The 27977-nt window shown below is 42.2% G+C and overlaps 1 protein-coding gene across 1 annotated transcript in view; it reads right to left on the bottom strand.

The window, feature by feature from the left end:
• LOC128743508 (frizzled-3) overlaps positions 1-14425 on the bottom strand; it is a 46871-nt gene extending 32446 nt beyond the window's left edge. Inside the window, exon 1 of the mRNA XM_053840108.1 lies at positions 13804-14425. Within this exon, the coding sequence (XP_053696083.1) occupies positions 13804-14055 (252 nt within the window). The 5' untranslated portion in view covers positions 14056-14425. The remainder of the gene's footprint in view (positions 1-13803) is intronic.
• Between the last annotated feature and the right edge of the window lie 13552 nt (positions 14426-27977).

Below are 27977 nucleotides of genomic sequence, written 5' to 3'. Positions count from 1 at the left end.
GTGATTAATTATAGAGCTTCAGCTGGTAGATCCTGCGGACGTAAGATTGCGAAAATATGTCGGAGGGAGCGACTCATCGAAACGTGCAGCAGCAGCAGCAGCGGTGGCGCGACCGAGCGAGTCCAGGCAAAGCCAGCAATAAAACCGTGCAGGGGAGAGCAAAAAAAAGGAACGAGAAAAAGATCAAAGTCGGCACGCTGAGTACACCTCCTCGACGGTCGGCCGATCTCGCCCCGACTTCCTCGCCGTCCTCCATCGGATTCGCCACGTCCCGAGGGGCCCGAGCTCCGCACGATTCTTTCCGCATCCACGGCGATTCCATCGACCAACCAAGAAGAACACAGAAAAACACCACCGTCATCGTCATCAGCGCGTCGATTCGCATCGCATCGACAGCACCGTGGATCGGCTGGCTGATGCGCAAATTCAACAGCGCGCAACCAACCAACCAACCATCCAACCACCCACCGCCGCCCCCTTTTCCCGTGGGGGATGGATCACTGCCTTTCAACGGAGCCCATGGGTCGGAATTCCGGTTGGTTTCAAACAATTCGGAACCGTTTGCCCGGATTTTGTCGTCCCAAGCAGCGCACTGGCGGCAGGTGTGCTGACAGCAGGCACCAAAAATTAAGAATAAACTCTGCTCATTAGCAACGCTGTCTGAGCCTGGAACCGACCCGCTGGCAGCTGGGTGAAAGTGCACTTCTGAAGAAGCGTCCCTTTCGCAGTTCCTCTGGTGTTTATTTAGGATACTTTTCACCAGTCGTTTCAAGTGCGTGTTTTCTAGGAAAAGTGGCAACCTTCGCACTTAGATTGGTGCGCCGGATGGTGTTAAGTGTTGTCCTACGCCGAATATCTCTCGGCTCGGCTGGCGCAGTTTGCCGAATCACTTGAAAAGGTAAAACTGTTCAATGATTCCAGCTGGTGCTGTCAGTTGCTGTCAATCGGCGGAGACGACCTAGCTTCCACATGACCTGTCACCACTGAATAATCATGCTTAGGCTTAAACGTAAGCTTGGACGAGCCAACAACAGAGCAGAAAAAAAACCCCTCTAGGATGTCGGCTTCCGTCCGTTTAATCTTTGCTCTCGAAAGCCGACAATCGCCGGCGGCCAAGGCTTGCCTCGGGTCGAGATTAAATGTCAATAATCGCTTCATTCATGTGTAATGAGCAAAACGAGATGAAAAGCGTATCGATTACCTTCGCCTGTCTGCCTGCCTGCCGACCGTCCGTCCGTCCTTCCTTCCAATCCGCTCGAAATCCGCTCACTTCCAAACGAGAACGTAGCCGGCCAGAGCGCAGGGGCTTGCTGGCTGTCCGAGGGGGAATTAGAATATCGATTCAAGGCTTATACCTGCCCAACCGCTCGACAGGAGAGCTTCGATTAACAATTTAGGGATTAACCGTCATCATCATCTACGCTGTACCTCCTTCTCTTCAACTTCAACCGTTGTTGTTGTTGTTGTTGTTGTTGTTGTTGGCATCGAATGGCTTTTTCGTTTCATTTCTTTCTTCTACTTCTTCTTCTGGTTGGTTCTCATCTCATCTCATCTTAGCAAATCTTCTTACCGCCCAACCGAGCAAGCAAACGAAACAGCACAATATATATAAATCAAGTTGTACACAGAGATCACGGCTCGCTTTGGCTTCGTTTCATCAAAGCAGGCCACTTCTGCTGCCACCGCGATGAGAGCTTTGTTGATGTTGATGTTGATGTTGATGCCGTTGTTGTTGTTGTTGTTGTTGTAGCCACGTTTTTTGTTGTTGTTACCTTTCGCTACCACGCACGATCGGGGCAGGCAGCCCGAGCGCACATCGGATGATAATAATCCGTCATCCAGCATCCAGCATCAGCCAGGCAAAAACCAGCTAGCGGCACGTTCATTGGTTCGGCGGTCGGCAAACTTCTTTTCTTTTATCGAAATCGCATCGCACATTTCGTGAGCACTAAAGCACTCCGGTAATTAATTTCGGATCTTTTTTTGCCCTGCCCTGCCCGACGTTACTGTCGCCGCCCGGATCCGCCCCTGGCGAGCGCTTCGACTACCAGAGATGTGAAAGTTCAACGGATCTTTTTGACGGCTGGATTAGAGCCAGATCCTGGTATGAGGCGAAAAAAATACTTTAAAAGTTACCACATTCCGTGCTGTCAACCGACGGTGTCGGTCGATCGGTCGGTCGTCGGATCGAGTGGATGAAATCTCCGCTAATTACGCGGCACAGGCGGTGCAATTTCGACGAAGGTGGCCCTGGCGAGGCGACTAGCTAGCAGCCAGCAGCGTGAGAAAATGGCGACGACGACGGTGACGGGATTCGGGTTTTTATTGCGATCTTAGCTCTAGCAGCGTGGTGCTGATCTAATGGTGTCGTCATCGGGCGGTGCAATTCGGACAACATTAGAATCGAACCCCACCAGTAGTTAGTGGAAACCTTTTTACTGATAGCTTAAAGGTGGCATAGGGAGCAAGGAGAAGAAACATTCCTAAAAAGCCGCCTTGAGGAACGCTTCGTTAAAAATTAGCTTAACAAATTCTCTAAACTCGTGAACTCGTAAACTCGCTTTTTGATCGAATAATCGATTAGTAGATCTTAGATAATCTGAAAGAATATGTAATGACATGATTTAAACATGCTTGTGGCACACAAGATTTGATATATTCCCCCAATCTGGCCACAAACTCACCAAAGACACAAGCACAGTGATTTTGCTGCATGACACCACTTGACCACACGTTGCTGTGCAAGTCTGACTGTTATAATTGTTGTATTGCTATAATTCCCCTAGTGTTTGATCACACAAGAATTGTGAATATAGTTGGAATAAATAATCGATTTTATGACGTAGGACTACGTCTTTGTTTACTATACTGGGACTGGGTAGCACTTTGTGAAAACGAAAAAAGAAGTGTAACGTTTGAATGAAAGTTTAGGGTGACAACTACCTGGAAAAACCGGGAAAACCTGGAATTGTCAGGGAATTTGAAATTACCTGGAAAAACCTGGAATAATCAGGGAATTTTTAACAAAATCAGGGAATTTTTCAAACAACCCCAATGATCGATTCATTGAGTAGTTAAGAATACTTAGAAATAGATAAAAAAGTACGGCACACAAGCGATAGATTGGGTTATCTCAGTGTTTTACAAAGGGCCTTTTTCTGCGAGGCAAGTGAAGTGATATAACAAATTTAGTTTGCACTCACTTTGCGCGTTTCGTTTGGCGTTAGTCAAGTCGAATCGAATGACATTGAAGTTTCAGGACAGACATTTTGGGGCATGTGACACAATTCGCAGAACATCGAAGTAAATGCCAGTGGCACCGCAGCGAAATTCGGTTTCCGGGAAAAATGTTGGAGAAATTCCACTGACTCACGGCAGTACATAAACTTGCCATACTGTTGTAACAAATTGTAACCGAAATGCGGGTGTAGCAACCCTACCTTCCACGTTACGAATTTATGGCTCTATCTTGGACCCAGAAGAGTAAATCCCGATCAATCCATGCAAAGTGAAATAAGCCGCGTTGGTCAGAAAGTAGAACAGCCACCACTGGTAAAGCGAAATTAAAAATTAGCTCAATCAAACTGCTTTTTTGCATGGCTTTTGGCTCGAAGAACGAAAATTAAACATACGAACATTTCCGCATGGCTGGCAGGAAAAGCACCACGGCGGGTTCGAAAGCTAGCCGCAATGGGCACTAAAACTCCGCTTGCGCATGAATTTGCGAATAAACTTGCGCGGGAAAAAGAACAGATGAGGAACTCACGGGAGGAGTGTAATTTGCCGGTCGGTATATTAAGAGAAAGTGAAAGAAGAATTCGCCTAGGGAAATAGAGTAGGTGGGAAAATTTTTCTCAATACCTCGTAGATTGATAAACAATTCAAATGTCAATAATCGAAACACATTTTCAGTTAAAATTATACCGCAGTATGAAACCTAGAATTTTATTAAACACCGGGAAAAACCTGGAAAAATCAGGGAATTTAGTTTTTCGTATCCAGTTGCCACCCTGTAAAAGATTTCAAATGCTAATAACTACTAAACTACTGAACGAAACTGAACAATTTATATGTCGTTGGATAGATAAAATGACCAGCAATTTAGGGGGATGAGAGAGCAATTTTAAGAAGGGCGTAAGAGGAGGGGCTCCTATACAAATGAAACACAAATTTTCTCAAAACTAATCTCGAAGCAAGTGGGGGTTTCAGAAGGCAGGATTTTTTTCTACGGTGTACTGAGACCTTTTCCCCTTCTAAGAGGGGGGGGGGTCTCCTATATAAATGAAATACAAATTTTCTCAAAACTCGAGAACTAATCAAGCAAATGGAAACAAATTTGGCATGTGGGGGTTTCAGAAGGCAAGAGTTTTTTTTATGGTGAATTGAGACGCCTCCCCTCTTTAGGATGGGAGCCTCCCATTTTTTTAAGGGGATTTGACTTCTTTGTCCATTAATTTGAACTTTTGTAGTATATCCCTGTTTACCGTACGTGCCATGCAAGCCAATTGCCGTTTATAGACAACTAGCCATTTGCTCCTGCACGTTCCCAGTCAGGTATAATATGGTTTATGAAACCGATAACCGTCCCGGGATTAGCAGACCAAATTTCACTAGGAGATAAGCATCTCTTGTCAAGAAATTTAGCTCTGCTCGTGTAAAGCGCACTACAACTGCAAAGCCGGTGCTCCGACGTTTCGCTTTCAAGATTGCAGAAGCGACAGACATCATTTTCAACACGACCCATGTTCTTTAAATGATGTCTACTCGGACAGTGCCCTTTTACTTTTTTTGTTACTGCTTTTTAGTGGTTTTTACGTTTGGATTAATGAATCTTTTTGACTGGCTACAACCTCTGACAGCTATCCAATTAGCCGTCACCTTTTGTTCTTCCCAGCGTTTAAGTTCCATTTTGATTGTGCATTTTGATATACCGCAAAAAGCCTCCGTCCCGATGAATTCCGATTTGGAGTCCGCTTTTGCTAGCTCGTCTGCTATTTCATTGCCTTCAATGCCACAAAATGCCCTGGAACCCAATACAGATTTACTGTAGTCATTTGGCATAGCTGCCGTAATGAAAGAATGCCAGAATCCCAGACTATTTTCGATGTGCATTTGCAAGCGCTTATCGCTTTCAATGCTGCTTGACTGTCAGAGTTCAGAGAAAATGCAATATCTTCTTCTCAAGCAAACATTCACACAGTCAATTATTGCAAAGATCTCCGCCTGAAACACAGTTGGTCATAGTCCCATAGCCACTGATATTTTTGTTTCAGGGCCATAGATTCCAGCACCAGTTTTTGAACCAATTTTTGAGCCATCCATGAAAAATATCGTTGAGCCTTGACGAACCATAGGAACACTCCCTCTCCCAGTCGGAGCGTGAAGTTTCACACACCTTGTAGGGAGTATCATAGTTATCCGCCGGATTCAGCCAATCTCCGTTCATACTTAACACGGGCCCGATTTTGAAAAGTTTCAGAATATTCATGTGACACTAATTTCTCTGTCTTCAAGCTTGAGAGGCTTCAAGTTGAGTTTCCTGCTCTTTGTGAATGGGACGATTACGACTTTTGCCGGATTAATGCTAAGGCCCTCCTTTCTACACCAAATTTGGGTATGTTTCAGAGCCTGTTGCATTCTTTCTGAAACCGTATTATCGAACTGACATGAAATGAAATCGTCTGCAAAGCCTACAACTTCGAAAGCTTTTGCTTCAAGGGTTCTAAGTAAATCGTCTACCACCAAAGACCAGATAAGTGGCGAAAGAACACCTCCTTGAGGACAACCTTTCATAGCCTCTATCATTATAGACGATCCACCAAGCTTAGAAGGGATTTCTCTCTTTGCAAGCATTGTATGAATCCAGTCAACGATGCACTTGTTAAATTTTCTTCGTTTCATAGCATTTTCCATAGATCCAAGAATATTTTCCAATATCCAAGAATGAACAAAGAGCGAGTTCTTTAACTGAAAGGGATTTTTCAATTTTTCCCACAAGCGAATGGAGCGCTGTGACTGTTGAGATGCCAGCTCCGAAGATAGACTAATGGGTCTGAAGGATTTGGGATTCGTTTGGGATCTCTCTTACCACCTTTTGATATGAAGATGACTTTTACTAATCGCCATGTCGATGGAATATAATTCAACCTTAAGCTTGCCCTGAAAACCTTAGTGAGGGTCGGTATTAGGTCTGCTTCACCCTTTTGAAGCAACGCTGGAAAAATCCCATCGACGCCTGCAGAAGCTCCCATACAAATAATATATAAATTTCCTCATAACTCGAGTACACTAATCAAGCAAATGTAACCAAATTTGGCATGTGGGGACTTTAGAAGGCAAGAATTTTTTATGATGAATTGAGAGTTTGAGACCTCATTCACTTAAACAATGGCATTCACAGATTCAGAAATGCAGTTTGCATTAGTCTTTGATCTGATGATCTGATACAGTCCTATGACACCCTTTCGTACAACTCTTAGGGCTGTATGTCTAGTAGTTTTTGACTTATTATTCCACCAAGGTTATGGGCCCAACCGTACCTTGCGATCATCCTAGTGGAGACTAGAAAAACCAGTGGTTAACCGGTAAAGCGCATCCAGTAGTTAACTGTTTCCTTCCATCATGGTCTTGAAACGCTGTCTAAATACTCTTGCATTACCCTTAGCTAAGGTTTTCGATATATCATTGACAATGGGAGTTTTCCCCGAACCTTTGCTAATTACCGTGATGTTGCTGCCTTAGGCGCTGTCTCTAAGTTATTTGAGCTAATCGTTCTGGAGAAGTTGATCCAAGATTGCTCACACTGCATCTCTCCTGACCAGCATGGATTCATGCCAAAGCGCTCAACGACAACCAATTCAATCGTGGTTTTACATCGTTCATCATCCGTGCATTGTAAGAAGGAAATCAAGTTGACGCCATTTATACGGACCTTTCTGCAGCTTTCGACCGTGAAAAACCATGAGATAGCCATCTGCTGACTTGGCTTCGCTCCTATCTCATCGGCAGAACTAAGCCGGTTAAAATCGGCAAATACGTATCGTCACCCTTCGCCGGATGACCTCCGGCGTTCCCCAAGGCAGTCATTTGGGACCGCTCTTGTTACTGCTGTACATGAATAACGTGAACACGATCCTCGAATGTTCGGGATTATCTTATGCTGACGATTTGAAAATGTACTGCATAGTTATAAGCCCTAATGATGCCCATCTCTTACAATAGGATCTGGAGACCTTTGACGAATCTCCTTCGGTCGCAAACGTAACAGGTATCTGCACGATTACGCCCTTCATGAGACGCACCTAAAGCGCGAAACAACTGTTAAAGACTTGGGAGTCTCCAAACTCGACTCGAAACTAACGTTCAAGAATCACATTTCTTTCGTTGTATCCAGGGCTTCCTCACAACTAGGATTTCTGTTCCGCTTTGCTAAAAGCTTCAAGAATGTAGATTGCATAAAATCTTTATATTACTCGCTGGTTCGTCCAATGCTAGAGTACTTCGCCATTGTTTGGTCACCTTTTCACCAAAATTCAATTCATCGGATTGAAGCAGTTCAGCGGAAACCTACGCTGGCGTGACCCACGTAACCTGCCGAGTTACGAAAGCCGTTGCAAGCTGATTAATTTAGAACCGCTGGCTGGAAGGAAGGTGCAATGTGGCTAAGGCGTGTTTCGTCGGCGATCTCCTTCAAGGGAATAACGGATTGTCCTGAATTGCTTAGTCGCCTAGATATCAATACTAGAAGACGTAATCTCCTCGCATCCAGGGGCAACTGACTGGAAAAGTAGCCAACCAGTGAAAGAGGATCACTTCGGATAGTTCCCGAGTTCAATTCACATCCTTTGATCCGATTGCAGCAAAACTGCTGAAAGTGATATTCTGCCAACATAGCGAATAGGAACAACGGCAGCAGCGGTCCACGGAACGGTAGCTACGAGAGGGGCGCTTGCCGTTGACCGCAGTAAGTGGCTTCGATCAAGAAAATATCTTCGATGGCAAGTCGGGAAGTGGCACGTGGAGCAAGCAAAATGCAGCTGATCCACACTGGATGTCCCAGACTCTGAAAGAGTAGACTTTCTACGAAACAGTAGAAGAAGCTACTCCTGAACAGGAGCCAGCAAGAAAGAAAAAGCTGCAGAAGCGATTAAACGAAGACATTGAAGCCATGGACGAAATTATGCTTATCAGCAACGAAGTACTGGACAAGGTCATTGGTCTGGAATATACCGTCAAACGGGGTAACTTGCAACAGTTCTCAACTATGAGTGCAAGTGAAAACTTATCGGTAGTACATTTGAGGACATTTAATTAACACAAAGTTATTAGGTCTAGTATAGAACAATTTCACATATTGAGAAAAAATATGCGAACAATATTGGCTGTTGTAGAATTTTTCAACTAATTTGTTACTGGTAACCCCTTAAACGGGGTAAAAAAAATTCATGAACCCCCTTAACGGAAATTACAGAAATAACTTTTCATATTATTCATGCAGTTGATATTCGTTGTCTGGATCCTTGGATTAGAGCTGCCTTCTTTAAGGACCATTCACATATTACGTAACGCACTTAGGCAAGCGGGAGTTGCGTAGTAACGCATTACACGTCGTATATCCACTATGTAAAATCACGTCATGAAATGGAGCGGGAGAGTTAAAAATCATCGATATCTTGGTTACGTAATATATAAATGTTCATTACGTTACGAGTGATCGTAATTAGACACAGCCATATTGCTGGTCGATTCTCTCAGTGAGGTTATTTCCTTTTTGGTCTCTTCTATGGCCATTTTCAGTAGCCATTTCCAGAGAAAAACTGGCAAATTTCCGACTTACCGAAAGTATCTTACACTCTTCAGGTGTGCTTTAGTATTGTTTGATGCAAAATTAAATGATAACTTGCCTCTTGAAGCTAGCGGAACACAGCTTTTTATATCTACCAGCTGTTGCAAGTTACCCCGTTTAAGTATTTGTTTTACGAATAATGTGGTAACAAGTAAGATAAACAAAACTAGTCATCATAAATCGATTATTTTGTTTCCTTATGGTTCATTTTGCTATAAAAAATGTATGTTAGGCTTCTTTTATTTGAAGTGCCTGTGGACGACACAAACGTTTTACTGACGAAAAATTGACGATGAATTTGACACCATCTTATGGAATTTTTTAAAAATCACCGAAACAGCAGAAAATCAACATAACAGTATCTATGGCTTCTTTGAACTGTTAACAACAAGATTCAGTGACTGATATAGATTAAAAGTTGAAGTAACAGATCAAAAATTACAGTAAATTGGATCGATCTTGTGTTGTTGCATGTTACCCCGCTGTTGCAAGTTACCCCGTTTGACGGTACCGAGAAAGTCATGGACGTTTTAGTGAACATTTGTTAATATGTGTCTCTTTGGTATAAAACGTAAGAACCTACAAACACTGGAACAGACACACAGGCCCACAGTTTTTGGCCCACAGTTTTTGGCCCACAGTTCCCTCCTTGTTTTCTGATTTCAGAGGACGGACTTTCCTCAAAACATTTCTTCGATCGATCGAGCAGCAGTGAGTTCGGAGCATTTCCCATTCCGCGCGTGTCAACATTGCAGTTTTTAAAACTGCTTAGCTTATCCAGGAAATCGGACCAACCCCGTACCAGCAGGAAATATCCCCAGGCCATGATATTTCCTCCTTCATGTTTGAATGTTTTTATTGTGTCCAATCCAGTCTAGATGTTCCTTAGCGAATTTCAGTCAAGCTTGGAGATGCTTCCACGGTAGAATGGGTACTTTCCCTGGACTTCTAACCGAGGAGCTTCTTTTCAAACAAGCCGTCTCTGAGTTGTTCTGGAACTCACTGGCAAACTCAGATCGACCCCGATGCAGGGAGGATGATGGATAAATTTTTATTTATTATTCATTTATTGAATGCATTCATCTGACAATGTCTTAATGAAGGTCACACAAGCTCTTACAAAGCTTCAGATCTTGACAATTTTTGAACAAACATTCGAGTAGGCTCTCCAAATTCGTACAGTTCTTCAACTCGAGATGCAACATCCGGATGCATGAAGTTACTGGTTCCGTTGTACCCAAACGTGGTTCGGTGGAATTCCATGTGCAATAAGCCCGTAGTTTGCAGAGATCTTGTTGAGATCAAACCGAGCAGAAGACAACGTTCACGATAAGGAGGAAGATTCTCTGGATCTCTCCAATGGCAAATCTCTGAGGGCAATACGAACAAATCGTCTTTGGATCTTGGATGCGTACTATTCTTAGAATCCAGGTGAGCTGGTGTGGTTGCCAAATCACGCAGGCTTTTTCAAGCAAAGGACGGACTAAAGCACAGAGGGTCCATAAAATCTCTTCCAATTTTGGAGATGCATCCTAGCTGTCGGGAGGCTTTGGAAATAATAGCAGAACGGTGAGCGTTAAACTTAAGTTTAGAGTCGAGTAAGACGCCTAGGTCGCTAACTTGCTCGACCTTCCCCAGAGAGTATTTCCGTTTATATTGTAGTCAAAGATGATCTCACTATCTAACAATCTTTGGAGCCGGCGACAATCGTCGTTGAAACACACAGTAAGAAACAATTTAAGATCGTCAGCGTAGATAAGTGCGCATTCGGCTTCTAGTAGCATAACTACATCGTTGAAGAACAATATGAATAGTAGGGGCCCCATTTGCTCCCTTGAGGAACACCAGACTTATGTGTAAGCAGATGAAACAGCAGATTCTAACTTGACTTGCAAGACTCTATCGCGTAAATATGATTCAAGCCAGGCCAATAGTTGCGCTGAGGCTCTCAAACGATGCAATTTCCGTAGAAGGTTTCTTCAAGTTGTGTGATGCAGAAGGAGGTAAAGTCGAGTAAGTTGGTGGAAACCGATCGGCCAGGCATGAACCCCCGTGCTGGTAGGCTGACATATAGTTTTTGCTACGGTTAAGCATGGCAGTGCCCACAATAATTTCAAAAAGCTTGGAAGCTGCAGACAAGCTGGTAATTCCTCTGTAGTTCCTAACATTCCGACGATTGTGCAAAAGACTTGTTGAAAATACAACAAAGTGGTAAAGATAAGTCAAATGCGTAGCGACAAAAAATATCGGCTGGGATTCCATCAAGTCCGGGGAAAAATGATCGCTTCAGTCTACGAGCAGCTTCAACAATCATGACTGGAGTAATTTCGAAAGTGTCGAGATCGACGAGATGTAGTGTGGAATGATTGGATGACCGATATGCTCTACCTATAGAAAGTGATATCAACTTAATTGTAGGAACTTGCCAAACCCTGCGTACAGTGCTTTCCCCTATCCTGTCCGTTTGGATTGATACCTTTGGCGGAGACCAGCGAATACCAAACTGGTTTTGGAGAAGGAGATAAGTTACGAAACTACAATTTACAGTCTTACCATCTGTTTGTGGATTTCAAAGCGGCACATGATACAGTCAAGCGAAATGAACCGTGACAGATAATGCTTGAACAAAGTTTTCCTACGAAACTGATTCGAGCGAAGCTGTATGGATCCCGATCAAGCGTCCGAAAAAACAGCGGGTGAGACCTTTTATGACGTTGAATGGTCTGGGGGCAAGGGAATGCTACATGGTCGAAGTACGAAGTTATTGCTTCCGTTACTGTAAGTAAGGATAGAAGGAAGGAGACGGCGCGAACATTTTTCGAACCCTTAGATGCCGTTGTAAGTTGAAAACGGTAGCTCAACCTGGACGAAAATGGTACCAAAGCCGTCCAATTCATCAACCTGTTTTCCTACCAGGCGGACAGTGTTGCCACTGCCGCTTTCTGCTCATCAATTGCAGTCCGTTCCGGACGTGTCCAGTCCGTGACTGCGTGCAGAACCAGACCATCCATCGCCGCTAAGTACTAAGCACTCCTCCTTCTTCCGCCGATGGTGGAGAAACGATCCGCGGCAAAAACCATGCGCAACCACTGCCGACCGCTGCTGCGCTGGTCGCGGCCCCGGTTTGGCCGTAATTGGAAGCCGGCGCAAGCCGGTGTCCGTAGTTGGTGCGGCACATCTCAACCGCCGAGTGAATTAGAATGCAATTAAAATGACAAGCCCCGCGAAAGGAGGTATGCGTGTGTGCGCGACCCGCTCAAGCCACGTATAAGGCCAACAGCGTCTATCACCTAGGAGACATCTTCCCCGGATCCTGCTGGTTGATGGAGAAGAGTTCATTCAATTATGGATGTTTGCTTTCGCACGGTGCTCCTATTGCCGTATGTTTGCCAGTTCGGACACAGAGTAAAATCAAGCGTGACTCAACTGCCAGCAATAATTGACTGCTGGGCCATCTTACTCTGATCGATAAATCATGTACGCCTCAACAAATCTCGGAAACGATCGCGTTCCATTGAAGAGGGTGCTAAAAGCATTCACACTCTGCCCGGTGGATCAAAGCCATTTGCCGCTGGCGGAGTGGAACGGATAGCCAATCTTATCAACACCTTCCGAGACGCGGAGCATCAATCAAACGGTCAAATACACACACACACTTGTCACGTGAAAGTGGATCAATAAGAATAATTTATGACGGAATTCGATGCGCTAGCAGTGCAGGAATTTCTTAAACCAACAAGAAAGGCAGGCTGCAAGTCCATTAGACGCAGATGGAGAAATAATTGTTTAATTTAACATCAATTATCAGCGGCAGAAGAAACGAAGGCAAAAATTGAAACCTGACTTTGCAATTATCGCAGCAAAAGCAAGCAAGTAGTAAGCAGCAAAGCGCTCCAACCGAGGAGGACACGCTCAACCGGACCGGTCTATGCTCCCTTTGCGCCACTTTGTCGGCACCTTTTTACCGATATATGAAAAAAATATATATAAAAGGCTATATAGATAAGATAGCTATATACAAATTTATGACCGCAAACACATTTCAGGCCTGATAAGGTTCTATTTTTCTGTAGTCTCTCAAATCGATGAGAGTTTTCGGTTTCTGTATGAAGTTATCCATTCTGAACCCTCTTCCCCCCCTTGTTTACCCTTCCGTTGATTACACGGTCGCCTGACAAAAATAATCCCCTCGAAAATAAGGTACTCCTGGAGCAAAATTTTGTCTCCACTTTCGTGGGGAGTAAAACACGCACACGCACACACACACCCCGCTTCAGACATTTCAAAATCGAAACCATCAAATCTTGCCTACCACCAAGTCTCCAATGCCCGGGCGGAATTTCCTCCACTCAGAAGAATGAAATAATACTTTAAAAGCAATTCGCTGCTATTCTTCCCTTTGCGAGCAGATAGCTGCCGCTGCCTTCGCCTCATCGTCCCACCGTGTGTCTGTACTACAGCAATCGGAATGGCGCAAAAGGTGAAGAATGGTCGAACAGCCGTATAGAAAAAAAAAAACAGATAAATATATGGAAGAAACACGTACCGCAACCGAGCAAGCGCGGCTCTCTTAAGTCGGAAAGATACGAAGAAGGCACTGTAAAAAGCAACCAGCAACCGCCCCGATTGACCGACCGGCAGATTCTCTTTGAACTGTGGGTGAACAAAAACTATTATCGAACAATTAGACAAAAAATAGCTTCCCCCACGCGCGGAACAACCAACATCGAGGGACTGTCGGTGCGAAATTTCAATCACCAGTCAAAATTTGACCATCCCGAAGGGATACTTTCCCATAGTGACACCATTAGCGCGACTACAACCGGTTTCAGCGCATCAAATTTTGTGCTCTCCAGCGCAACTCCCTGTAATGTTTTCCGAAACGAACGAAAAGAAAAAACTTTACGGCCGACAATCAGCAGCCATCATTTTCGCAGTATGATAACAGCAGTACTCACCAGTAGTTCCGCGTCCATCTGCGACCGGATACCGGCCGAGTCCCCGGGTTCGCCGGAACTCGAGTTTCCCGATCCGTTGGCCACCGTAGTCAAAGGTGCCGAGGCGACCGTCATGTTGTACACCAAATTCTGACAGGCTGCCACCGTAATCAGTTCGCACTTGAGCTCTTCCACTGCTCGCACCGAATTCAACACCAAAACTGACAACATTAATCCCAGTAGGCGAACGAAAGAACACTTTGTGGTTGCCATGGTTTCTATTCCGTGCTTCAGATTTTGTTTATTTCAAAAGTGCATTCGCATAATACCACCGCTCTTCGCTTCTCTCAGCTTATTATGAGCTGAAATCCCCTGCGCTGCATTCAAATCACACTCAGAACTCCATTCAAAGTTTCTAATCCCCGCAGAGCGGGAAGTAATCACGACGAGCACAGATGCTACCGCTTTTCTCAAGTATTCGAATACTTTCGAATTACCCTAGTAGTGGCACCTATTTCCGAAAACCCCTGAAACACCGACCACCTTGTATATTTTGCACAGAAAACCGACAGCGAAAATTCAAAGCACGTCCACACCCGATCGTAGTCTCTCAGCAACTGAACGAAACGAACGGACTGCTGCGCTAAACTGGCAAGCAAGCAAGCAACCGACAGAAACAGAACGAACGAACCTCTGAAAGCAGCCGCCGAATGCAATAATGGTCTGGCTGGCTGGCTCGGCTCGGCAAAATGAAAATGATTGAAGTTGGCCGCGGCTCTGTCGTTCGATGCTTGCCGCAAAGATATTGTGTGCCTTCGTTTCTCATCGCCCCTTATTATTGCCGCTTCTCTTTCTTTCACCGCAGCAGCAGCAGCAGCCATCATCAAAGCTGACTGCGACTGCCAGAGTGCCAGTGCCAGGCCAGGCGAGGAAAGAAAATAAAATACGAACCATTGCACCAATACTGCTCCAGCCGAGGTCGAAGTGCTGCTGGTCGGACTGATTTTTTTTCGAATGTTGAATGATGGAAAACCTAAAAATAGAAAACAAATGTCAATTATATTCGGCTCTAAAAACTAACAGAGATTTAGTTGAAATACCAAAAAAATTCGGCTGGCACCACTGTTTGAACGCAGACAGTATACTGTTAAATAATTACGCACACGAACCGCCTATCTAAGCAAGGCTTACAAACACATCCAAAGCTTGCTAGCGCAGCGCAGCGCACTGAGGAAAGAGCAAAAAGTGAGAATTTATTGTACAAATGTAAACAAAAAACAATTTCGCACGGAGGAAACGGGAAAACGGTACCCGTGCGTGCATGAATGAACGGAGGGCGACTAAACTGACTGAAGCAACGAAAACCTACGGAGTACGGGGTATATCTCTGCAGAAACTACAGAAAAGTTACATGTTTATGATGTCCCCATCATGTGCGAAATTCAATAGCAGTACAGCAAATTGTAGTCTCACAGTGGCAAACCAATTTGAGTTGGAATATAATAATTATGCCCTCACTCTACAAGCAGGGGGTAAGCAGAGTTTGCTACTCCCGCGAGCTCAGTGAAAGCTCATACCGATCTGTACGTGAATCGCTCGCCGTCGAAAGCATTTTCGCGTTTCGTTCCGCTCCGTAGAGTTTTTACCTCTGCGCCATGCATTTGCCGCTTTAATCAGTTGCTCTTCCGCGCCGATGAGCTTCGCCGTAACAGCTTAATCCTCCGGGTCACGATCAACAACGATCTTTTGAGACCCGCTCCACCGCTTGCTTTGATAGTTAGAACAGAACTAAACATTCTTTTAGAGTGTAAATCGGAATATTTCTGTTAGCTTACGCAGATGAAATCGGATACGAATGCGGTTTTGGAATTAGCAGCATCTACTTATATCTGACCTGCTTACGGAGTGAGGCCCATAATCCTGCTTACGAAATGAGCTCTTGATCAACTGTGTTTCGAAACAAACGCGGACTTGCTTGAAAATTTTTGACTGATTACTTTAGAATGTTGTCTCACGAACAGCAGATCACTCGATCTTTTAACTTCTGAACTTTCGTGTCCGGATGATCCAGCTTCTGAACTTACATGTCTCGATCTTCCATCTTCCGAACTTCCAAGTGTCGATCCTCCATTCCTCCATCTTTTAATCTTGCATCTCCTAAACTTAAAACTCTTAATTACTTCTAGCATCATACAGCCCTAGTGGTTCATGTTGTATCAAGAACTTGTCTCCACTGTACTCAGTCCAGGGCTACACGTTTCCAATTCATGGAGTTTCTCGACACCTATGGCAGTGGGCTTCAACTTGGGCGAGTCATCTAGCTCGAGCCATCTCCGCCATAATACGCAACATGCAAGGCAAGTGCACGTATGTCTTTCCTAAGCAAAGTTACAGTCTCAAGTCCCGAAACGACTACCGGTCTAATTAACGTTTTGTACATCGTCAGCTTCGGGGGACGGCGTATGCTTCTTGATCTTCCTAGCCTCCGTTTTTAATCAAGCGAAGATTGTTTTTAGTACTGATGTCAAGTCGTCCTCGAAGGGTAGGAGTTGGTTACTTTCTTCTAATTCTTGATCCTCTGTTTTTCGATTATCCATTTCTCAGTCTGCCATTACTCAATCCTTCTTGCCGATCATCCATATCTCGCTCCTTTCCGACGAGTTCTTTTTTACAATCGTTTTCATCGTTTTGTTTCCTTCTTAATCATTATTTCTCAATCTGTTTGTTAACGGCTCTACGTTGGGTTATTTCCAAGATTTTGGAGGAGGACAAGCTATCGGAGAAATGCAGGGAAGAATCCCACTTTTACTTTTATAACGGGTTTCATGACTAAATTTGGTCTTAAATGCCATCATAAGAGTGTAATAAAACCCAAATTATTGCTTGGGAGTTGCTTGTCCCAACTACAAAAAGGATAATCAGCTCGACTGCTGCAACTATTGCGGCATGATGCTGATAAACACCGCCTACAAGGTACTCTCCAAGATCCAGTTTCGTCGGCTGTCATCGATAGCCCAGAGTTTCGTAGGGAATAGGCAAACGGGTTTCATGGGAGCTCGCGCTACCTTGTTGATCAAGTTTTACCCTTATTCTTTGCCTGCATTTATCTTGGTCGTTACTAATTTCGAACTCTACTTCAACCTCGAAGATAGCCTCATCGTCATCTACACGCTCCATCATCTGCAATTGAACTTTCGCGGCCGTTTCACAACAACGTTTTGAAGTCACCGCCGTGAGAAACAGTCAGCTAGAAGAGACAATTCAGTCAAAGTGTTGATTACTGTAACAATTTTCTGGCTATTAATATCACGAGGACTCTAAGGACTCTATGTATAGTCTACCAATGCCCTATGCTGCAACTATCTGACTATGTGCTATCTTTGAAATGAAAGAAAAACTTTTTCTGGATTGAATTCCACCATTAATTATATTCACGATAGATACGTTTTCACCTACGACTTGCAGGCTTCATCAGTGTCTGTTTTCGATGTTTGAAAACCGTTGATTCTTTCAACTTAGGAGAGGGAGTATAAAGATGCCCACAAATCACATCTTTATTGACTTCAAAGCAGCATAGGATACAGTCGAACGAGGCCAGCTATGACAGATAATACACGAATATATGCTCAAACACAAAGCACAGGTTACGTAATAAAATTGTTTTAGAGCAAGGGATATTGAAATCGCTCGGTTGTGACTCAAATTAGTCGATCGGAAAAAGTGGTAGGGAATTTCCTGAAGAAAGGCTGAGAATATGGGATGAAACATCTTACATATTAGGCCGTACCAAAACGTCCGTAGGTCTCATGGTGAAATCGGACGTGCCAGAAACAGTTCTACCCGTAAATTTTGCAACAACACATTATTCTGGTTACGCTCAGGCATTTGGTACGCATCCCGAACCAATCGCCGAAGAAAGTTGAAGGAAAGCTGAAGCTGACTGCCCTCACAAATAGAACCAACTTAAATTCGAACAAAAGTAAGTTGTATTCCAGCAAGACAACGCAGCGATCCATGTTTTCAAGCAATCCAAGGCATGGTTTGCTGAGAGAAACAATCTGCTAGGTACTTAATTAGCCGGACACCAGTTATTATCGTAAGGAAATAAAGAACCTTTGGGGAGTCTTAGCTGCGATAGTCTACGTAGCAGTCGACAGTTTAGCATCATTTAGAAGCAAGAAGTGCTGAGCCAAAATCGATAATGCAACACTTCAAATGGAAAAATTGATTATTTTATTTAAACAAAAATATAGCAAAACTACAGTGTGACTAAACGAATGTCTTATACTAGGAACTGGACTAGAAATTCGAGTTAAAATTGGACTTAACATAGGTCATTTATTAGACTGGAATTTTGACTAACTTGGGCTTGAAGCTTTACTTTAAATTGAACTGGCAATTGGACATAAAATAGCATTTGATATTAGACTTAAAGTTGGAGTAATTTGGATTGAAAGTTTTACGTGGAATTAGACATGAAATCGAACTTAAAATAGAATTAGAAGTTTTTGGGCTTATTTGAAATTGGAATTGATTTAGACTTGAAATAAGATTTAAAATTAAAGTTGAATTTTGACTTGAAATTCAAATTTCAATTGCATTTAAAATTAAGAAATTTTACTGAAAACAAACCTAAAATTGAAATTAAAATAAACTTGAAATTGGGGTTCAAATCGAACATTTAATTGACCTGAAATTTGCACTAGTTTTAAATTGAAATTTTACTTCAAACCGAACAAGAACACGAAATTTTTTTACTTCCGTTTTTCCTCTTCCAATTTTTCTTATTTCCCCTTTTTCTCGTTTCCAGTTTTCGTTTTTTTTTTTTTGCTTGATTATAGTCTGGTTAACAGCTTGGGTCATCCGTGATATCTGCGGAGTTGAGATTTGAACCCGGGTCCTCGGTCTGAGAGGCATGAACCGTGATTGACCGCAATTTTCGTATTTTTCTAACTCTATTTATCTCTTCTTTCTCGTTTTTCGTCTTCGTCGTTTTCATTTTCCTCCTTTTTATGTCCTGTAATTCCGTCGTTTCTGTGTTTTTTTTCTGTTTTGGTTCCCTTATTTACCTTTCCTCTTCGGGTTTCCGTTTTTATCCTCCGTTTTTCGTCTTTTTCTTTAGTCCGTCTTTTACTGTTTACTGCTTTTTCTGTCTCATTTTTCGTTTTTGTCCCAGATTTCTGCCATATTTACATACCGGATGACCTTTTCTTCCCGTTATTTTATTTTTTTGTCATTTGTTAACTTAAAATTAGACTTAAAATGGAAATAAATTGGACTTAAATTGGACTTGAAACTAGGCTTGAAATTGGATTTGAAGTAGACCTTGAAATTATACTTGAAGTTGGACTTGAAATCAAAATTAAAATCAGACTTGGCAATGGACATGACATTAAACTTTAAATTGAACTAGCAGAAACTAGAATTGCGTATAAAAAAGCAAAGCCTTGTGTGTATGTGTAGCCACCATCACCTCAAGGGTTTCCCATTGTATGCAAGTAAAATTACTGCAGAATCGAATTTATTTACCCAGCAACTTTCATGTCAATGCTGATCGTGAAGGACCAAAAGGGATTGGGTGGATCTATAAGCAATGTCGCTTACATAATTCCACGTGAGTATAAGACACTCCTTCCAGCATAGACCTCCGGTTCCTAGATACATAACTTCGCTGTGCAAACTTATCTTGCGTGGTGATTTGTGTGCTAGAAGGCCGCGTCAAAATCCTCTCTGATCTTATATGACCAGGGCTGGTTACCACAACCCTCTTCCAGTCTTCGTTTCATTCGATACGCTGATGCTCCTTCCCCTTTACAATGTTATAAAATATGTGTTATATGAATATAGCAACAATCATTAAGATTGTTAGAATTAAAATTTATTTACGGGCAAAAATAGAACAATCTCACCAGCAGCCCTTCGAATGGAATAGAGTTGCATCATTTGAGTTTCCATAAGTGCTTCCATTAGCAATTTAATTTTTCTTCTGGTATCCATGAGCATTATTTAAACTTTTGTCGGCTAGAGATTTCACTGACAGTAGGAGGTGCTTCGTGAGCTAAAATAAAATAACTTACATTAAGTCTACCTGCTAACAAGGTCATGTGGCTCAGTCGTCACTCAAACCCGCAGTTTTGAGACCAGGTAACCGGGAACCACCCGGCATAGCACCTCCTTGGCTTGGCTACTCAATAGAGCATTACCGGGTAAGACCACGTGAAGGCCCTAGGTAGAGTACAGGTAGAGTACGGGGCTAGTGCAATAATCCTACTGACTCTATCTAACAGCACAGCCCAGCCGAGATTCGAACAGACGACGCCTGGCTTTGTAAGACTAGCATCGTACCTCGAAGCAGCGTTACCAATCGGTTTCTACAAAAATCTAGAAAATTGGCAACGCTGCCTCGAAGCTAACTTGGCGGTTGAAAATTGGAAATAAGTTGCATTCAAATAGCATTCAAAATTGTATTTAGAATTGGACTTGAAACTAGACTTTAAATTGAACAGGAAGTCGATGTTGAAATTGGAATTGAATTTGAAATTGAGTTGAGATTAGATTTGCAACCACAACTTGAAAATTAATTTACAACTGGAATTGAAATTGTAATTAATTTACATATCGCAAAAGTGGTGGCTGTTAGAATTAAAAACTGCGGATTTCTGGCTAACAGAAATGGTTTTGCTTTACATTAAATTATACAGAGAAGGTGGAGGATGTGCCCCACCCTGAGCACGCCAGTGCTACCACATGTATATTCATTCGTTTCCATTCTGAAAAATAGCGACAAAATTTTCTATCGCAACATGTCACGAATTATTTCTCTTATGTCAACCTAAACGAATTTGATGTCCGTAATGTGTTCGAAAAATGTGCAACCATCCTTCATGTTCAACAATTTGCATTAGATACTAATAGAATACCTAATTAAAAGTGAAAACTTAGGTGATGGAATAGGAAATTTGACGTGTGGTCGTCTCGCGCTGAATTATCTAATGTTACTATTGACAGTGTTTGGTGGTCTTGTTATTGATTAATGTTTTATGAAAGAGTCTAAAATTTCTCGAGTTCGATTAGTTTTTGAGTTACGCAAAAACTTCTGTTTTATTTGTGTGATAGTCGTTATCCCCCTACCACAGGGGTGAGGGGTCTCAAACCATCATTAAAAAAAATCCTGCCTCCAAAACCCCCCACATGCTAAATTTGGTTCCATTTGCTGGATTAGTTCTCGAGTTATGAGGAAATTTGTATTTCATTTGTATAGGAGCCCCCCCCCCCTCCTAAAGTAGGGAGACGTTTCAATTCACCATAGAAAAAATTCTTGTCTCCAAAAACACCCACATGTCAAATTTTGTTCCATGTGCTTGATTATTTCTCGAGTTATGAAGAAATTTGTATTTCATGTGTATGGAACCCACCCCTCTTAAAAGGGAGATGGGTCATTATTCCCCTCCTAAAGAGGGGAGGGGTCTCAATTCACCATAGAAAAAAATTGCCTACAAAAACACCCGCATGCCAAGTTTAGTTTCATTTGCTTGATTAGTTCTGAAGTTATGACGAAATTTGTATTTCATTTGTATGGGAGCCCCCCCTCCTAAAAAGGGAGGGTTTCTAATTCATCATAGAACAAATTCTTGCCTCCTAAAACCTTCACATGCCGAATTTGGTTCCATTTGATTGATTAGTTCTCGAGTTAATTAGAAATTTGTGTTTCCTTTGTAGGGGAACCCCCCTCTTAGTGGGAGGAGGGGTCTCTAACCATCATAAGAACCTTCCCTGGCCCCAAAAACCCCTATATGCAAATTTTCACGCCGATCGGTTCAGTAGTTTTCGATTCTATAAGGAACATTCGGGTAGACAGCCAGAAATCCGCTTTTATAGATATAGATTTGTATGGGAGCCCCCCCCCCCCTCTTGGTGGGGGAGGGATCTCAAACCATCATAAGAATCTTCCCTGGCACCAAAAACCCCTACATGCAAATTTTTACTCCGATCGGTTCATTAGTTTTCGATTCTATAAGGAACATAAAGCAGACAGAAATCTATTTTTTTAGGCATAGATTTGTATGGGAGCCCCCCTCTTAGTGGAGGGAGGGGACTTTTGCCTTCGAGAGAACCTTCCGTAGCCCCAAAAACCCCTACATGCAAATTTTCATGCCGATCGGTTCAGTAGCTTTCGATTCTAAAAGGAACATAGGGACAGACAGACTGACAGAAATCCTTTTTTATAGGTATAGATTTATTTTATTTATTTATTTATAATTCATTGAACTCTGGGCCTACATGAATGACTTAAAACTACGTAAATTTTCACAGATTACAGAAAGTTTTTTAAAGACATTAATACTAAGAGTTGAATCGAACTCGTCAAATACTTGATTAAACACTTGGCAGATTCCTCTAGCAGGTTCATTTTGTGTATACACTCAAGTCGCTTTTTACGCGAAGGATACGTCCCGCGTAAATCAAAACCGCGTAAATTCCGAAAATCACGTGAAAAAACCGCCCTAATTCCGAGAATCGCGTAAAAAAACGCGTAAATTCCGAAATTCGCGTAAAAAACCGCGTAAAAAGCGACTTCAGTGTACTCTGTTCTATAAAAAACATGAAAACAAAAAAAGACAAAAAACAAAAACAAAAAAAATTCTTTAGAAATCCGGAAAGATGAATCCACGATTGCGATTGGCATGCCCTATGATATAGCAGTAATGCTCCCCAACCCGCAATTGTGTATCAAGCAAAATTCCAAGATCCTGAATACCTTGGACCATCCATTGTCGCCGCTTACAATCCTCAATGGACCTCATATAGAGAAAAACAGCGGTCCGGGATTACTCCCTTGTGCCACACCAGAAAGGTTACCTAAAGCATTCCATTCGTGGGATCCAAGTTTCATACAAAAACGACGGTTGGCGAGATACGACGCTATCCATTCAACAAAGTTGATCGATTTTGGCGTTTAGAATTTGATGATTAACTCTGTCAAATGCTGATTTCAAGTGCGCATAGATAGATAGTTTCGCTTTTGCTGCACTGCTTTTTTATGCACTACGACGTGAACTGTAGCAGGCTTGTAGACGTTGATCTCTCAGGAAAGAAACCGTACTGATAAGTCAAGAGGTCCTTACACATTCAGTATAATTGGTTCGTTATATCCAAACGCAGTCGGGTGAAATTGTGTCAGCAGCAATCCCGTCGAACGCGAAAATTAATCATAGGTAGCAGAATTAAGGCGTCACATGCGCTATTGATAACATTAGCAACTAATATCGCCTGTTGCACCTTGCGTCTGTGTCCCAGTGTGTTTATGTCGAGTAAACTTCTATCTACGTAAGATAGATGAGTCATCAGGATGTCGCCAGGAGAGATGTCGCAATGCTATTCGGACAAATCTCCATTGCACATGTTCAATCCTCAGGTTTCAAGTTAGCTTCTTTGGAAACCAAACCAGGGTACAATTCAAGTATTGTACCCAGCAAGACTCCAAGATCATTAGCTCGATCCCATTCCGCGTAAATCAATACCATTGACAATATAATCAAAGAGGATCGGATTTTTATTATGGTGAAAACTCATAACTTCACATTTGACAACGCTCACAATGGGCCAGTTTCGTTTGCAACAGTTAGTAAACACAACAAGCAAACCCTGCTATATTTGCGATTGAAACTAGTTCAATTCAGGCGTATAACAGTTGATAACCAACAGTAACGCAATATTGTTGACGAACAGCAAGAAATGCAAAGGTCCCAAATTACAGCCTTGAGGAACTCCAGACTTATTAATATTAATAAACACCGATAAAACACCACAGCCGAGTTTTATACGAAGCACTCTACCACTGCACTGAGGTATCTACCACTGCACTGAGGTATGAGTTCAATCATTCGACCATTTGATGGGAAGTACCGAGTCGAGATAGTTTTCGCAAGAGTGTATGGTCAACTCGATCGAAAGCAGCTTTCTAGTCTGTATCGATAACATCAACTTGTTCTTGTCTTCCATTTCTAATTTACTCAGAATCGACTCTACTCAGAAATCTACTCAAAATCGATGCAATACTTTGTCTGAATCAGGGTCTGAAGTGAATCAGGGTCTGAAGTCGTGTAATAAAATCCCGTAACGTAAATTAATTGAAAGGTTTCTCCGATTTATCGGTATGCTTACATATATGTATTAATTATCGAAGTTTTACTAGCTTTTAAAAAGTTATGTTTGCATTAAAGCACCTGCTCAATTCAAAGCAAAAAAAAAGAACACAATAAATATTATTGCACGTTACTTTCCTCCTCCCGTGTGCCGTGAAGTGAAGGTCGAATCAAAGAACGGAATCAATCACCAAATTGGCGGTGGCGGCCGGCTGGTTTCCGCCGAACCGGCTTGGGGCTCTTGATTCAATCAAAACCAACCAAGTATCCCTTTGATGATGATGATGATTTGTCAGAGGGTACACTTGTGTGTAGGTGTACGAGGATGCATGCATAATGCTTACTCGTTCGCTGCTTCGCTGCTGCCCTGCTAATTTACAGAGTCGAATTGAACATTAAAAATATCGGTAATCTTGAAATCCGTAACAGATAGCAAGAGCGTTACAGATTGAGATTGTTCTAAATGTGGTGATTTCTGCGTACAAATACGTGACACTAAACGTCCCAAGTACAGCCCTGCTTTTACAACTCTTTCAATCGCCGGTTGGTTGGCTGACTGGCTGGTTTGCCGTTTGATTCAGCCAACTCTTTGTCGGTACTTTCCGGTAAATATTTAATTTTATTACCTATATGCGATAGTACGTACAGAGAAACGTTTGTGAGTGGAGAGCTGGTTTGAGGTTTTCTTTTCCTCGAAAGAAAAACGCTTTCGCGTTTTGCACTTCGTCTTCAGAATAATGCTGAATGTTTCAAGTCAATCCTTTTTAACAATTCGAGTAGCCAAATAGTGACATTCTTTGTTTTTTTGATGAAATATGTTTTTCGACCGACAACTTGTATGTTGTCTGATCTGAGAAACTTAGTCTAGGCCAAACAAGGGCGTCAGCTTGGTAAACAATAAATAAGAGGAGAAAAAAATACACCAACCAACGTCGTTTGTTGTTTGCATGGAGCAAACTTGACGAAAAGTTTAATCACGGGTTAGCCACCCCTTCGCGGTCCCCAAAAGCGCACATCAAAAAAAGCGGATAAGCAAATGGGTTCCATCATAAACCCATTTGTGGTCGGAAGATCAGGAGGGTTAGGAGTTCAGGTGAGAGAGTAAGTCTGGTTTTTTCCTTCACCCTTTCCCTCCAGTCAGTCGGTGTACTCACTCGGTTGTTCAAATATAAATATTAATGCGATTTGAGCCGAGGATGATTTAGATGTTAATAGAACTGTTGACTTTAAGTTCTTGTTTGATGTACAATTTTTGCCTCACGACGACCGACGATGGGGCGGCAAATCACAGAAGAAAACCGAGAAGAGTTGAGCAGTCAGTCGCGAATGTAGAGAAAAAAAAGCTTTATGATTTGTGCGCGATGCGATGAGGCAATACAAGAAATATTACTCACACATGATGTATTTGACAACAAGTACTATTGGCAGGACCAAGCCGCGGCCGACCGACCAACTGGGCGTTTGTCAGCAATCGTGTTACCTTTTTCTGTATGTTTGGCAGATTAAATAAAAAAAAACAGGTCGCCTTGTGCCTCATGAACGCGGCCATTGCGGCCGTACAGTACACCTCACAATTGGGCTGTAAATTTAATTTCCATCATTAACTTTGTGTTGCAGCGGTAATCTGCCTGTCACCAGGTACCGGTAGAGCACCACACATCACAAGTTCCGCTGAACAATTAAGTTCGCGGAAGGTAAAAAAAACTTATAAAATAATAGAAAATAGTTGATAGCCGAGGGTTTCGATCAGTACTACTAACTTTGGGCTCTTAAAATTATGTAGAAAATACGAATTAGTTAACTTCGCAATGTAATTCCTCAATGTTAAAGTTACTTAACTTTATACAATGTAGAAATTTTACAAAATTTTACTGCAAAGTTTTACAGCATATTATTACAAGAAATTTTGCTGAAGACAGTAACCTTCTATCTCTTCACCAAAGATAGAAAAATCCTATTTCTCATAAATGAAAAATCGTTAAAATTAGTTTTTCTATTTTGCTGTTTTTATAATTGTTATGTGACTTTTTCATGTTTTAAAAAGTTGTACAAATAGTAAAAATACACAACATTGCTGAATATAGTATACCTCTATCCTTGCTTGTTTAGGAACTATAGAACTTTTACTATAAAAATACCCTAATTTTGACCCCGAATTACTCGCAAGAAGGCATCATCTTATTCAAAATCTCTCCCCAGATAATCGAAATAGTTTCAAGCAGACTGAAAAGTTTTATAAATTTTGTTTAAAAGCACATAAGTTAAACAAAATTTATAGGCTGACAAAATCGGGATAAAAAGCTGATAAAATCGGGGGTAGACAAAATCGGGAGCTGACAAAATCGGAACATCACTGTATTTTAGTTTTTTTTTGCTTTTCTATCCTAAAATATGATTAAAATTTCTTTTTTATTCATACCCTAACATAATTTAATTAAAAAATACATCTAACATCGCTGGCAAGGAATTTCACTTCGTAATTTCCATGTCCTGATATTTAGAAGATCACTATGATTGAGTTTAAATTATACTCCAATATAATTCCTTTTTTCCTTTATGATTAACTTTTACGATTTTTTAACAAACGTGGTGTTTTACGACGATTTTTGAAAAAATGAGTTTTTTACACAGCTTTATTTTACGCACCACATGTTCCCTGTGTAAAAATAAACTTGAGTGTAAAATGTTTTCGGATCATATCAACTAATAATTTTCCTCCAAAACACAGTTTAAGTATGTTTATGCGAGTCAAAATAAAACAAAACAACTCGATTAAGAATAAGGAAATCCCTTGATCAGAAGCGCCTACTGATAGTCTCTGTCCGTGCTTCGCTTCGAAACGTGTAGCAAACGAATCTACCTGCAGGAGCATTACGTTCTCTTCCGCACACAGTGGAATACTCCGTAGAAGAATTTGGACATTATTCTCAAATGTTAGGTGAAATTATGTTCCATTTTAATTTGAGATTTTTATTTTATGAAAAATAATAATATATTTTGAACTGGTATGATTAAAAGCGGTTTATGAATACCAGCATGCACTCAGTTATTTACTTAATTCTATATTAAATAAATAATACATGTTTCAATAACAATTTGAAAATAGAGCTGAGTCTATAGGTGAAAATACCGAAAATAGGTTGTCAAGCCTGACTGACCCGACTAGCCTGCCTGTTCTGTCGGTTCTGTCGGTTCTGTCGGTTCTGTCGGTTCTGTCGGTTCTGTCGGTTCTGTCGGTTCTGTCGGTTCTGTCGGTTCTGTCGGTTCTGTCGGTTCTGTCGGTTCTGTCGGTTCTGTCGGTTCTGTCGGTTCTGTCGGTTCTGTCGGTTCTGTCGGTTCTGTCGGTTCTGTCGGTTCTGTCGGTTCTGTCGGTTCTGTCGGTTCTGTCGGTTCTGTCGGTTCTGTCGGTGTCGGTTCTGTCGGTTCTGTCGGTTCTGTCGGTTCTGTCGGTTCTGTCGGTTCTGTCGGTTCTGTCGGTTCTGTCGGTTCTGTCGGTTCTGTCGGTTCTGTCGGTTCTGTCGGTTCTGTTTATCTGTCTGTCTGTCTGTCTGTCTGTCTGTCTGTCTGTCTGTCTGTCTGTCTGTCTGTCTGTCTGTCTGTCTGTCTGTCTGACTGTCTGTCTGTCTGTCTGTCTGTCTGTCTGTCTGTCTGTCTGTCTGTCTGTCTGTCTGTCTGTCTGTCTGTCTGTCTGTCTGTCTGTCTGTCTGTCTGTCTGTCTGTCTGTCTGTCTGTCTGTCTGTCTGTCTGTCTGTCTGTCTGTCTGTCTGTCTGTCTGTCTGTCTGTCTGTCTGTCTGTCTGTCTGTCTGTCTGTCTGTCTGTCTGTCTGTCTGTCTGTCTGTCTGTCTGTCTGTCTGTCTGTCTGTCTGTCTGTCTGTCTGTCTGTCTGTCTGTCTGTCTGTCTGTCTGTCTGTCTGTCTGTCTGTCTGTCTGTCTGTCTGTCTGTCTGTCTGTCTGTCTGTCTGTCTGTCTGTCTGTCTGTCTGTCTGTCTGTCTGTCTGTCTGTCTGTCTGTCTGTCTGTCTGTCTGTCTGTCTGTCTGTCTGTCTGTCT

This window comes from Sabethes cyaneus, chromosome 1, assembly GCF_943734655.1.
Source record: "Sabethes cyaneus chromosome 1, idSabCyanKW18_F2, whole genome shotgun sequence".
NCBI classification, from domain to species: Eukaryota; Metazoa; Arthropoda; class Insecta; order Diptera; family Culicidae; genus Sabethes; species Sabethes cyaneus.
This window is presented reverse-complemented; position numbering and strand designations above follow the sequence as displayed.